The 13,717-nt window shown below is 35.6% G+C and overlaps 1 protein-coding gene across 4 annotated transcripts; it reads right to left on the bottom strand.

Moving 5' to 3' along the window:
- Positions 1 to 259: 259 nt before the first annotated feature.
- On the bottom strand, positions 260 to 3,463 carry LOC113287442. Of its 4 annotated transcripts, none has more exons than XR_003330058.1 (5): positions 3,206 to 3,463; positions 2,913 to 2,989; positions 2,733 to 2,799; positions 2,253 to 2,380; positions 260 to 1,179 (listed from the first exon to the last, which is right to left on the bottom strand). XR_003330058.1 is itself a non-coding variant. In XM_026536204.1 (4 exons), exons 1-4 carry the CDS (start codon positions 3,270 to 3,272, stop codon positions 1,156 to 1,158), a joined length of 411 nt encoding a protein of 136 aa, XP_026391989.1. In that variant the 5' UTR covers positions 3,273 to 3,463; the 3' UTR covers positions 260 to 1,155. The 4 variants fall into 4 exon arrangements, 2 of the variants coding, with proteins under 2 accessions (XP_026391989.1, XP_026391990.1); XR_003330059.1 differs by having other exon boundaries at positions 2,253 to 2,315; XM_026536204.1 differs by having other exon boundaries at positions 2,253 to 2,315; positions 2,733 to 2,989.
- Between the last annotated feature and the right edge of the window lie 10,254 nt (positions 3,464 to 13,717).

Here is a 13,717-nt window from a genome sequence, read left to right as displayed (position 1 = left end):
GTTGAAATCTAACGGCTGAAAAAAAGCTCCATTCTTAATTGCGTTTTTTTAACTCCATTAAAAATAACGTTTCTACTATTCCACCATTACACTTGCGCTTTCATCCACACTTCCAAGTGCTGAGGTGGCGTGGAAGATGGAAGGATTCCACCATAAGACTTGCTCTAATTACTTGAAAATCATGCATCCATCCATCATCTATACTAGATAGCAACCCGTGCTCCGCACCGGGAACATGTTATTTTCATCGGATGTTCGTTATCATATTGGTCGATTTTCATTAAAAAAGTATGGATACATACCGCAAAATAAACATATATTTGTATATATTCGTGACTTTTTTATTTATTTTTTACATTTTGATGTCTGTTAATCCCTTTTGATTTCAAGTTCCTAGCTTGTGTTGTTCCATTATTCTTCAGATTTCTTGATAGCTTCTATGAACTGAACATTTTCCAACCATCTTAACATGCCCAGTACTCCAAACTTCACTCTCTTTCCATTACCTGATCGGTAAGCATCCTCAAGGGATCTACAACCATCTGCAATGCAGGGTGTTAGTTCCAAGATTTCACTCTTTATGTATGCATCTTTCTTCGTTTTCTCAGTCAATGCCTTTATTTCCTATTCTCTGCTAGCTATACTATTTCCCAATCACATACTTGGTTCCGCAGTATGACATAATCTCTCCTGGAGTTCCTGTTGTAGTGTGGTGAAGTTATCTTGCAAGTCCATAATTGTTTTAGCTGTCTCCAGTTTAACCTAATCAATGTTTTAGCATCCTCAAGTCCATTCTCACTTACATTGATGAAAAAACCTGCAACATTGTCTTCCGCAGCCAGGATACAATCAAATAGAGCTGGATTCTTAATTTGTTGGTCCCTCTATGAAGGTTCACATAAATTTTCATGCTGATACGAATTCTCCATTCATCAGTAATTATACATACTGTGAACTCTCCTTCCACAGAATATTCAACTCTTCGATTAAGTGTGCTTGCTCAAATTCCATTGTTTCAGTCAGTCCCTTTCTTCCATCAAATCATTCTCGGTTTCAATAAGCTGAAAAGCTAAAGTATTACCCAACTTCAGATGATGTTTTTAGAACCTCGCCATCTTCCCAGAGTGTAAGCAGGACGCGGTCACATTATCCAAATCAATTCTGACGTACGATTTCAACCTGTTTAAGTGGTATAAATCAGCGGAAAGATATCAGAAAAACTAACACTTAGCAAAGAAAGCATGATATCAAAGGGGTAGGATCCGTTGACATGGTTATAATGACATAATCTTGACATTTTAGCGCCATTTTCTCTACCAAATCCAACGAGCAATTAATTTGAGGCTAATTTTTTGATGACATGTTCTTATTATAAGTCTTTATACTCCCACCAAAAATGAGAGCATTCCGAGATGTATAAGACCATCATCTACCATTTTGAATATCGACCTTTGAAGATTAACGGTTGAAATTAAAATTTGTGGATGGTGAAGTTTCGTATTTCGGAATTCTCTCATTTTTTGGAGGAATGTAGAGTTTTTTACGGGGAATATGTCGCCAAAATATTAACTTTAAATTCATTGCCGCTTGGGTTTGATAGAGAAAATGATAACCATGTCAACGGATTATGTCATTATAATTATGTCAACAGATCCTTCCCCGATATCAAATTACATCCAGAGAATTAAATGCGAGAAGGAAGTCACAAATGATTGCTTTTCGGTTTGTTTAATTATATAAGCTACTGTCAAATATAAAGCTAGTATACACAATGAATGTCAAACAAACAACAAAGTTGAGAGAAACATTAGGTATTTCATATACCTGACCAAACTACATTTAATCGATCAAGCGAAGTAGAAATCCAAACATAAAGGAACTAAGAGTTCGGACTTAACTAAAGGGATTCTTTGTATCATCACTGTAGTTGTGAAATCATTTTCTCGAAGCTAAAAGACAAATCCAAGTGATAAAATGTTAGCCAGATGTACATTAATGGCAACATACCCCTGCCTAAGCGAAACAGGATTTGTACCCCGTGTCGGTGCAGCTAAATTCGTGTTTGCGGTGCAGCTAATTTTGTGTTTAATAGAAATGGAACTAATAGACACTTTCCCACTTCTATTCTCCAACATGATAACCATTGATACAACAACAATTGGTTTCTCTAGTTTTGGCGACCCCCTTATAATTTTCTGTACCCTAATTCCAACAAAACACTTACCATAATATATTACGAACATGAAAATTACCTTTCCAGTGATTCTATCACGCTCGTTAATCAAATATCTTTGCCCTACGCAACCTGCCACAGCCTATCAGATAAACCAATACATCAATCCATAACAGATTCTTTATTCTGCTAAGGTCCTTATCAAATCTGTAAAGCAAGATCGTGTTAATTCACTGTAAACCAAACCAAATGAAAATTAAATCTTGATCTCTCAACTCCTAAAAAAAAACTCTAAACCTCAGAGTGACCAATTTAGTTGCCATCAGTAACAACTCTTCAGTGTTTGTGAAGAGTTATTTATGGGTTTCAGGAAAGTAGAGGAACAGTTCAATTTAGAGCCGTATGTGTTTGTGAAAATGCTTAAGAAAATTTAATGTGAATTTAATGTTTAAATTTTCTTAAGCATTTTCACAAACACATACGGCTCTAAATTGAACTGTTCCTCTACTTTCCTGAAACCCATAAATAACTGAAAGCAAATGAACTTTGACAAACTTACATTGGAAATCATTTGTTGAGTTTCGCATAATATATCCAGGAATTTGAAGAACATAGTCGATTTGTGCCTTAGAAAATTATCATATAGAAGCAAGTGAAGCAAAATCAAATTCAGAAACGACATTAGAAAAAGAAAATCAAACAGACAAAGTTTCAGTAGACAAATGTAGTCGATTTGTACCTTATGTACCAAATTGAAGAGTATCATAAATATGTTACCAACATCTCCTTGTTTCTCATATTGCTGCACTTCATCTTCTGCAATAATACATGCCCATAAGTTCAATAATCCCAACTGATAATTTTATATCCAAATAATTTGTGTGGATTATGTGATACATTAGGGCCAATTAAACTTCCAGGGGTAACCCTAATAATCACAGATACAATATAAAAAAAAATGAGAGAAACAATTGCCAGTAACCATTGACTGAATTGAAGAAAAAAACCCTAAATTTTAAAAAAGATGCATACCTGAAGAGTGATTGACGTGATTGTCTACCGCCGAGGAGTTGATTTCGAGAAACAATTTTAACATCATTCAGTTTCTGAAGTTTCGGATTAATAGTTGATGGTGAAGTGGGAAAATGGGGATATGAAATGGTAATGATCGATGAACGAATAAAAGTGATGTTGGTATGGTCTTATGTGATGTTGCAGGAGGAATAAAGTTTTCTCGTGCAGATTTTGGACTAGCTCCTGATGCAGTTTGTGCCGAAGCCATGATTCTTTTTTTTTTTTTGGCTATTTCCTGAGCCAGGGAGTTGAACTTGTCCAAAGTTTTGTTTGTTAGTGATTGCCTTCAAGTGGTATATTTTGTTAACGGAGTCGGTCACTCGGCCGGATAGAGATGTAGCGACCTTCTTGTTGATTGTCGTAGTCTCCTTACTAATAGTAGTGTTTTTAAACTTGTGTATATTATGCGTGCTATGAATAAATTTACAGACCGGTTTGCACGCCGGACTAGGAAGTTATGTATTAAAGCATCTTGGGATTCCTTTTCTCCTTTTTTGAACTATATATCTAGTGAGAAATGAACAGATTGTGGATGCTCGTGAGTTCCGTGGTGTAAAAAGAGTGTATATAATATTTTATCACTTGGTGTGGGGCTAGAGTGAATGAGGAAGCTCTATTTTCCAATGCTCTCTCTACATCTATCCATGCCAGCTTTTGGTGGGGTCAGAATGAAGGAGAATCAAGCATTAGTTTTAATTATCATCTTGTTAGATATATTATTCCCTCTGTCTTTTTTTATCTGTCCTAATTTCTACTTTGGTCTGTCTTTTTTTATTTCTCCGCTCTGTTTATAGACATATTTTTCCCTTAAAATATCAAATATACCCTTTATTTTTTATAATGAAAATCTTAAATATTATCACCATATATATCTATTCAATATCTTTGTATTTATCGTCATTCCTATTTTATATAAAAACATTTATGGGTATATATAAAATTCCTAATAAAACTTCTACTTATTCTTACATAATTTTAGTTTTGGTAATAATGTAACATTAAATAGGGCTAGTCAAGGATTAGTCGTGATATTTTATAGAATTTTCTAAATATTTTGACAAAATCAATTAGTAATTAGGACTGTTAATTTAGGACGGATGGAGTATTATTTCTTTTTTCAGTTTTTCCTGAACAATATTTTATGAAACAAAATTATATTGTTATGATTACTTTGGATTTTCCTCATTCTCTCCCTATAATAAATATCATAAGTTATCCTTCAGACATCACATATTCCAAAACCTTAGTACCCCATATTCATCCCTAGATGCTGTGAAGACATCTTCAAGTAACCAGATTAATAGCATCAATGCTCAAATGAAAGTTGCTAAGTTAGGAAAGTCAATTATCAATCCTGTTAGAGGTGGTATTGGTTCCTCAAGAACATTAACGAAGCAGGGGATGCTTGGTCCATCACTTTATTTGGCAAGCTTATGATCAACTCAGATGAAGTTGAACTGATGATACCAAAGAAGAGTTAAATATCATATGAAAAGGTATTAAAAAAAAACTAGAATTGTAGGAAACCATTTGTATATCTTCAAGTTCACATCAAAAAAGGACATGAAGGATATCATTAAGAAATATCCATGGAATGTACTAGGATATTTCTTTCCCCTGCAAGTATATGAAACTTTCATTCCATATGAGAATGTCATGACCTATCCGAGTCCTTATGGGCGCCTGACTGCCTCTAGTCCTTTGCGTGGTGCAGTAATAACTTTCATTCTAATTGGTTAGTAGTAAGCCATTCGGATAGTGGCACGTGTTTGCTACTTAGCCGTTGGCTGTAGGGTTTAATCATTTGCTTTGCTATTTAGTGTATAAGAACATTTGCTGAGTTGAAATTAATGAAAGAGAAGAGTATAGTTTATAGGCTGCATTCCTTAAGAAGCAGAGTTACGAATCTGGTAATTTGATCCATTTGTACTAATCATAGTACAATTGGCATCAGAGCCATCTCAAATTTTTTTCTACAATGGTTGGTTCCGATCCAAAATCTGTGAAGGATCTTCACGACCTCTTCACTAAAGATCGACAACATATAGATGATCGTCTAAAGAGTTTTTATAAAGAAATTAAAGAGACTTCCACGCTTTGCAAGGAAACTTCAAATGCTGTTAAAGGTCTTACGAGAAGATGGAATTGTTTCTTAAATCTGCACCTCAAAACCGGCAACCTGGTGCTCCTGAATCAGGTGGCCATTCCAGTGGTCCAATACATGAAAATCCTCTTAATTTTGGCTCTTTTCCTCCAAATCATCCAAACCCAACCTTTAATCGAATTCCTAAAATAGATCTTCCCAGATTTGATGGCGAAAACCCTTGTGGCTGGATCCAAAAATGTGATAGGTACTTTTTCCTTCACAACATTGAAGAACTTCAAAAAGTTGATATAGCAGCTATCTATCTTGATGGTAAGGCAGATAAGTGGTTGTTAAATTTTCAAGTTGGTCGCCCTCCTATGTCTTGGTATTAATTTTCTCAGGGTCTTTGCGCTAGATTTGAAAATCCAGTAGATAAAAAATTTATTGGTTCTTTTAAAAAATTGATGCAACTAAACTCTGTCGAAGAATATTATGAATTGTTTGAATATCTTAAAGCCTTAATGCTTAATTACAATCCCTCCTTAGATGAAAGGTACTTTATCATGAGTTTCATCAGTGGCCTCAAGTAAGAAATTCGCAATTTTGTGCATATATTCAACCTTGGTACACTCAGTCAAGCATTTTCCTTAGCTAGAATGGAGGAACAGAAGTGTCAGCTGCTCTATAAGCCAACTAAACAAACACCCACTACTTTCACATCCACTAGACCCTTTTATTCTTATAACTTTATCATTACCTCTTCCTCTGCATCTAAGTCAGTTCCTACAACACCCAAATCTTCCTCACCCACTCCCCTTAAACAATAATCTTCATCACCTATCATTAGAAGACTTAGACAGGAAAAAATGCGTCAAAGAAGAGACAAAGGTCTCTATTACTGATGGGATGTCGTAGGCATAAAAAATTAATAAAGATATTTCCCACTAATTAACTAGTAATATAGCGGTAGTAAGAGATCGTTCCCACAGAAAGCTGTGTAATTGATAGGTTACTTTTATTAACAAAATAAAGTAAAATACAAAGGGGGTTTTGGTTATCAGATAAATATAAAGACAATAAATAAAAGAGATGATTAAGGAATCCTTCGCCGTTACCAAGCGTTAACAGGATTAGAAATACTTATCTATCTTCCATTAGAACCATTCATCACCAACCGCAGAATAACAGGTATGCTTAGCTATCCCCAAAACTCCTTGTATCACCGGATAACAGGTACGCTTATTCACCGGATTCTATCCAACTGAGCCGCCTTGGGGTACGCTTACAAGGTGTAACTCGATCCAACGCTTTAGGGTTTGTGAATTTAGGTTTGATCCCAGCAGTTAAACTTAGTACGCTCGGTTCTCTTACTGGTGTTGTTTCCACACATGATTGCTTTACAGAATCCCTCTGTAAGGTCTCATGTTTTCTACTTGTGTAGGTGAAAAAGCGGGGGTACAACAACCACACCCAATATTTCGATTAGCAATCTGTATGGACTAACTCAAATATACTTTCAAGAGAATCAACTAGACTCAATCTTAATAAAGTATATCAAAGAGTTATATCTCTCTTTCTTGATTCAATTCTTACTCAAGCAAATAGAAATCTGCGAGTCTAATTGAATACAAGAGAAATCACTTGAACGGTACCAAAGACCAATATTCAAGTATCAATCAGTTTCAATCAACAACCAAAGGTCGGATTTTCAATTGATTGATTCTAACGGACAACCTGTGATATTTCAATTATATAACAAAATATAATGCGGAAAAAAAATAACACAGACACCAGAATTTTGTTAACGAGGAAACCGCAAATACAGAAAACCCCCGGGACCTAGTCCAGATTGAACACACACTGTATTAATCTGCTACAGACACTATCCTACTACAAACTAACTTCGGTCTGGACTGTAGTTGAACCCCAATCAATCTCACACTGATCCAAGGTACAGTTGCGCTCCTTACGTATCTGATCCCAGCAGGATACTACGCACTTGATTCCCTTAGCTGATCTCACCCACAACTAAGAGTTGCTATGACCCAAAGTCGAAGACTTTATTAAACAAATTTGTATCACACAGAAAAGTCCACGATAATAAATAAATATGTCTCCCACAGAAATACCTAAAAGTTTTTGTTCCGTCTTTTGCTAAATCAAGGTGAACAAGAACCAATTGATAACCCGGACTTATATTCCCGAAGAACAGCCTAGTATTATCAATCATCTCACAATAATCTTAATCGACGCGGCGAAAGAAGATATTGTGGAATCACAAAAGATGAGACGAAGATGTGTTGACTATTTTTATATCTTGCATACCGGAGATAACAATCTCAATTTACGATTGTACTCAACACGATAGAATATGCAAGATCAGATCACACAACTACGAGAAAGTAGTATCGGTCTGGCTTCACAATCCCAATGAAGTCTTTAAGTCGTTAACCTGGTTTACAAGAAGACATCTAAGGTTAAAGGAGAACAGACTCTAGCTAATACAACTAGTATCACACAGGAGGTATGGGGATTAGGTTTCACAGTTGCTAGAGTTCTCCCTTATATAATCTTTCAAATCAGGGTTTGCAATCAACGTTAGCTCAGTTACAAAGCATTCAATATTCACCGTTAGATGAAAACCTGATTAGATTCAAGCTAATATCTTTCAACCGTTAGATCGAAAACTTATCTTGTTACACACAAATGAAATGCACGTTTTTAGGTTTGTGTAACCGTACCCAAACATGTACATTTTTTGGTTCAACAGTAGTTAACCAAATGGTTAGCCATATGAGCACTTTCATATAAACTATATTCTTCTTCACCATAACTAGTTCAAATGACTCAAATGAACTAGTTAGAGAGTTGTTCAATTGTATAAATCTTATATAACTATACAAGACACAATCAGAGCAAAAACGATTTGATTCACTCGAATCGATTCATGAACTTTATAGCCACGGTTTGCAATTTGCATTCCTTAGTCTATATAAATATAAGTTCAAAAATAATCGTCTTTAGATATAACCAAATCAAGTTCGCAGACTTAGTTCGCGGACTTAAGTTCCCGGAAGGAGTTCACAAACTCCAGCAGATATTCTCGGGATGAGAAACTCCGCCAGTTCGCGGACTGAGTTCACAGATCTTGTTCCGGTTTTCCTGATCAACAAAGTACACATACTTTGGTTCAAGAAATAAGGATTTATACATATATGTGTTTCCACACAATGCTTATATCCAACATGGTTATATAATATAAACTCGCATTTTAATCATTGAAACTTCTTAGAGGACGTTATATAGTTGTTATTCACAAACTATTTCTCGTCAAAGCTATTTTCAAAGTGATTGAAACATAACATGACTTTCGTCACTAGGTAAAGATGAACTTGGCCAAAGTGCAAGCTTACCAACACATATTTCGAGAAATAGATAGACGAGATAAACTCGGCTCGAAATATCAAATGTGTATAATCAAAGTCTATATATAGCAAAACGACTTTTGTCTCAAGATAGGAGATAAAGTAGATATACTTTTGACTGATAGATAAGTTCAAGTATCCCCATACCTTTTAGTCTATGAAGTTCCACCAGTTCCTTGAGTAGTTCTTCGTCTTGTATGATGGTCGCCATGGAGTTCTTGAGCTCAAATACAATTTCTATCCTAGTCCGAGACTTAGCTATAGTAGACTAGAAATCAAGACTTATAGTTTTGATCACTAACATTGACAAACATGCTTGAGATAGCAACGCATGCGAGTTCGACCGAGCAGTGCTCTAACAGTAGGAGATGCACGACAATTACGGATCTCTCAACTCTCTACTAGCAATAGAATGATAAATAAACTAATCTGGTTGCGCACCCAAACCACTCTAAGAATCAATCATAAACCATATATATAACAAAAACAAACGATGATGATTAAAACCTCAAATAGACTTGTATTATTAATAATGATTCACGCTTAGAACTTTGAATTCATCCTTAATCAACAAAGGATTTAGCTACTCATATTACAAATAAAAATGAATAATGGTGGTTTCCCCCTAAAGGGGTAAACCCTAGGTTTTGATATATAACTTGTGATATGAGATTATCGATGATATGTGAAAGGCCTAATACATATTTTTATAGGTTTACATTGCTTGGCCGTCAAGTATTTAGTTCTGTTCAAGAACCCGACCCGAAAATACGACATAAAGACCCCAAACGTGACCTTAGGCCTTCACAAGTATGCATACACGTTTTATACTCCTTAAGTATGCGTACCGGTATGCATACTTCAAATTCCATCAGAAATTTTCGAAACTTAAGTATGCGTACCAGTTTGCATACTTTACCGTCTTCGGTATTCGATAAAAGCTTGTTTTGGCCAAAAATTCTTCGCCCGAACTCGGAATGACCTCATTCTTTTTGAATTATTTTTTATCTTTCAATTATCTTCAAGATGATGATGATAAATCCTTAATTTGAATGAGTTAAGATCGATCTTTGGTCCTTCTCTTGATTTTGAGCGTTTTGCTCCTTTTCGCCACCCTTCTTCCACTTCTGTTGGACTTGGGCACTTGGATACTTGGAATACTTCTATTCCTAGATATTTTCAACATTTTGTATCTCCTTTTTGTATGATTCAACTAATAGAGGAAAATAAGAGAAAACAAGAGTAATAGTACGAATACATGCAAAAATAATATCTAAAACAAGTATGGAATGGATACCAAAATCATATGAATTATGCACTTATCAGTTACAACTGTGATGAGGTTTATAACAGTAGACACATCTGCAAAGGCAGACAAAAATTATGTATGGTCCAAGTAGAACATACTGACAATCAAGACAATGACACAGAACAAGAAATTTTTGAGGAGGTTGTTGATTCACCAGTTGAATATGATATGGAGATCTCATTACATGCTCTAACTGGGAATATTACAGGGGATACCATCAGAATTCCTGGATTTTTAAAGAAGCACTCCATTTCCATTCTCATTGACAATGGAAGCACTACAAGCTTCATTGGTTCTGTATTAGCTGTTAAACTCAACTGCAAGATAGAGTCCATTCCTCACATGCTAGTTACAATAGCCAATGGTGAGAAAACTGTCATCCTGGCACTTGCTCAAGCAACTCTTGGAGTATGCAAGACCATAAATTCACTGAAGATCTCAGACTACTGCTACTTGGAGGTTGTGATATAGTCCTTGGAGCTGATTGGCTCAGAAAACTAGGTGATGTTGTTTTTAACCTTTATAAACTTAGTATCTCCTTTATGCATCATGGACAACAAATCACCTTCACTGGCACTAATGCTAAGCCTTCTCTGCTCATGATAATCAGCTCAGCAGTAAAAAAAAAATTCACCAAAAATACTCATGGCCTTATTGGCCACTTATTTTCTGTCACCACCTCATCTATTACACCTCATGTTACTTCACAATTACTACCACTTTTAAAGGAATATTAGGAAATCTTTGCTGAGCCAACTTCACTACCACCTTATAGAAATTTGGACCACTCCATTCCTTTAAAGCCTAATTCTCAACCTCCTAATCAGAGACCTGATAGACACATTTTTGTGTCTAATTTGTCCTCAATGTCCGTATTGTTGGAACTCTATTTTTGTACTAATATTATGTTTTTATGTATTTTTAGGAAATAAACATTTTTGGAAAATTCGGCTCGAAAAGTTGATTTTGGCACCCGGAGGACAAGTGTTATTCGGACTCTCGCTTTTGGATAAGGGGTAACCTAATTACTAAGGGTCACCCCAGGTCACCCCCAAGGCATCTTCTATTCGCACCCCTACTATGGATAGGGGGCTACCAGTTTCTTCCCCATTTGAACCGAATTTGGCGGGAAATTCTTTCACGTCTGCATGAATTTTGGATTCGAACTCTCAGGCAGTTTTAAAGAGATTCAACAATGTAAATCATTTGGGCTGGACTTGGTAGAGCAAAACAGCGTTAGTTTAATCAATTGGATCAACTGAATTGGGCTGGATCGAGTGAAACGGAGCTCAACATGGAACTGCAGTAAAGAAGAAATATTTCATCGAATATTTGATTTGATGCGTATTGCATGGGACAAGATTTTCTTCTTTACTCAACAAAATTCGTCCCTATCAAATCAGGATAAAAAAAGAAAGACAGCTTAGAAGACGCAAAGAAGAGAAAGAAAATATTCTCGTATCTGCCAGTTTTGAAGAGAAATTATATGGAGCTAACTCGAAATATTTCAATGCCTGTCGAGTATAAAAAGGCATGTTGGGTCGATTAGGAAAGGTTTCGAGAGTTGGGAGTAGAGAGGAGAGCGCTACAGAGGAAGAATCCACAATTTTTCTCTGTTGCTGCTGCTGCCATTCATGAAGATGAAGAACACGAAGAACAGACAACCAAAAACCGTCGTTCTTCAACAGTGACAACGACCAGGCCATGTGGGTCGTAGTCATCTACGCAGACAACAACAGTTTTCTTTTATCGTTCTTTGTAACGGTGTTTGCAACAATTATAAACGTTGCAAACACCCGATTTTCATCATTTTCTCTTTATTTCATCACTGTGAACCATTTTTGAGCCATAAATAATTATTTTGAGAGCATTTTTATTATGATGAGTTAAACCCCAACACTGGGACGACGGAGGAGGCCGAGCTTCATACATGGGTAATTTAATTAATTCTTTTTAAGACTTTTGCATCAAAAATTAATTGAAAGATGATTCGATTAAATTGGGTGTTATTTGATTAGATGGGTCATGCTTAGCTTAGGTGATTTGATGTTCCATGCTTAACATTTACAATCAATTTTTTTGAGAATCTACTTTGGCAAAATAAGAGTCCATATAACTTATGTTTTGAGCGATTATTGTCGAGAATAATTCATTGAGCCCTATTTTATGAAGATTGGTCGAATCATTAGTCCCAGTACCTCTCACCATTGTTAATATTTTATTGTTTATATTTATCTTTTTTTATTAAGTCTAAAAAATTATCCTTCAAATCGAGAGTTTGAACCTCATTACTACAACCTACGAAAAATCATTAATCAAGACCTTATAGGTGTCCATACATCCAAAAAGGAGTAGTTTAACAACTTGTTAAAGATATGATCTCTACTGGTGTCATTCAACAGAGCCACAACCCATTTGCATCTCCAATTCTCTTAGTCAAAAAGAAAGATAGTTCTTGGAGATTTTGTGTAGATTATAGAAATTTAAATAATATTACTATTAAAGACAAGTTCCAAAATCTTCTTGTGGATGAGTTGTTGGATGAATTAAAATGGTTCAAGGTTCTTTCTAAAATAGATTTGAGAGTTGGTTATCATCAGATTTTAGTCAATACTGCTGACATCTTCAAGACTGCCTTCAGGACCCATCATGGTAATTATGAATTTAAAGTTATGCCATTTGGCCTAACCAATGCACCTGCAACTTTTCAGGCGCTTATGAATGAAGTTTTTACACCATATTTAAGGAAGTTTGTCTTGGTTTTCTTTGATGACATTCTAATCTATAGTTCCTCCATGGAAGAGCACATTGAACACTTGAAAATTATTTTTTCATTATTAAGACAACACCAACTCTATGCAAAAATGTCCAAATGCTGTTTTGGCCAACCTTAGTTGGAGTACTTGAGCCACATTATTACTTCAGAAGGTGTTTGTGCTGATCCAAATAAAGTATCAGCTATACAGAATTGGCCACTTCCTACTTCCATAAAGAAATTGAGGGGTTTTCTTGGACTTATAGAGTATTATAGAAAATTTGTTAAGCACTATGGAGCAACTGGTAAGCCTCTGGCTGATCTTTTGAGAAAGAACTCCTTTACTTAGACTCCAGCTGTTACAATTGCCTTTGAACAACTGAAAGCTGAAATGTCCAACACTCCAGTTCTTGCACTCCCAGATTTTTCAAAACCATTCACTGTGGAGAGTGGTGAAAGTAACAACTGTATTGGTGTTGTTTTGACTTGGGAGGGAAGACCCATTTCTCTTTTCAGCACAGCATTGGGCCCAAGAGCAAGAGCCTTATCTACTTATGAAAAATAATTCTTAGCTGTTGTTAAAGCTGTTCAGAAGTGGAGACATTACTTACAAGTCAATAAATTCATTATTCTCACTGATCATCAAAGTCTAAAGTATTTTTTGGAACAAAGAATTACTACAGTGTTACAACAAAGATGGCTAACGAAGCTTTTAGGCTTTGACTATGAAATTAGATATAAGAAAGGTAAAGAACACATAGTTGCGGACGATGCCTTGTCAAGAAGGCCTCATGATTTTGCTCAGTGCACTGCTTTATCTATGTCTAACCCAACTTGGATGTATGAACTTCTGAAAATCTATATCGATGACCCTAAGGCTCAACAACTCATTGCC

Source organism: Papaver somniferum, chromosome 6 (assembly GCF_003573695.1).
Source record: "Papaver somniferum cultivar HN1 chromosome 6, ASM357369v1, whole genome shotgun sequence".
Taxonomy (NCBI): domain Eukaryota; kingdom Viridiplantae; phylum Streptophyta; class Magnoliopsida; order Ranunculales; family Papaveraceae; genus Papaver; species Papaver somniferum.
The sequence above is the reverse complement of the archived record's forward strand: the minus strand, read 5'-3'. Positions and strand labels throughout refer to the sequence as shown.

Excerpts from the sequence above, each read along its gene's own strand:
- LOC113287442 (XM_026536204.1), bottom strand. The coding sequence starts at position 3,272 with ATGATGTTAAAATTGTTTCTCGAAATCAACTCCTCGGCGGTAGACAAT. Across the intron at positions 2,990-3,205 it reads TCACGTCAATCACTCTTCAG|AAGATGAAGTGCAGCAATAT; the intron begins GTATGCATCTTT and ends GTATTATTGCAG. Across the intron at positions 1,180-2,252 it reads GTGATAGAATCACTGGAAAG|GTTGAAATCGTACGTCAGAA; the intron begins GTAATTTTCATG and ends CCACTTAAACAG.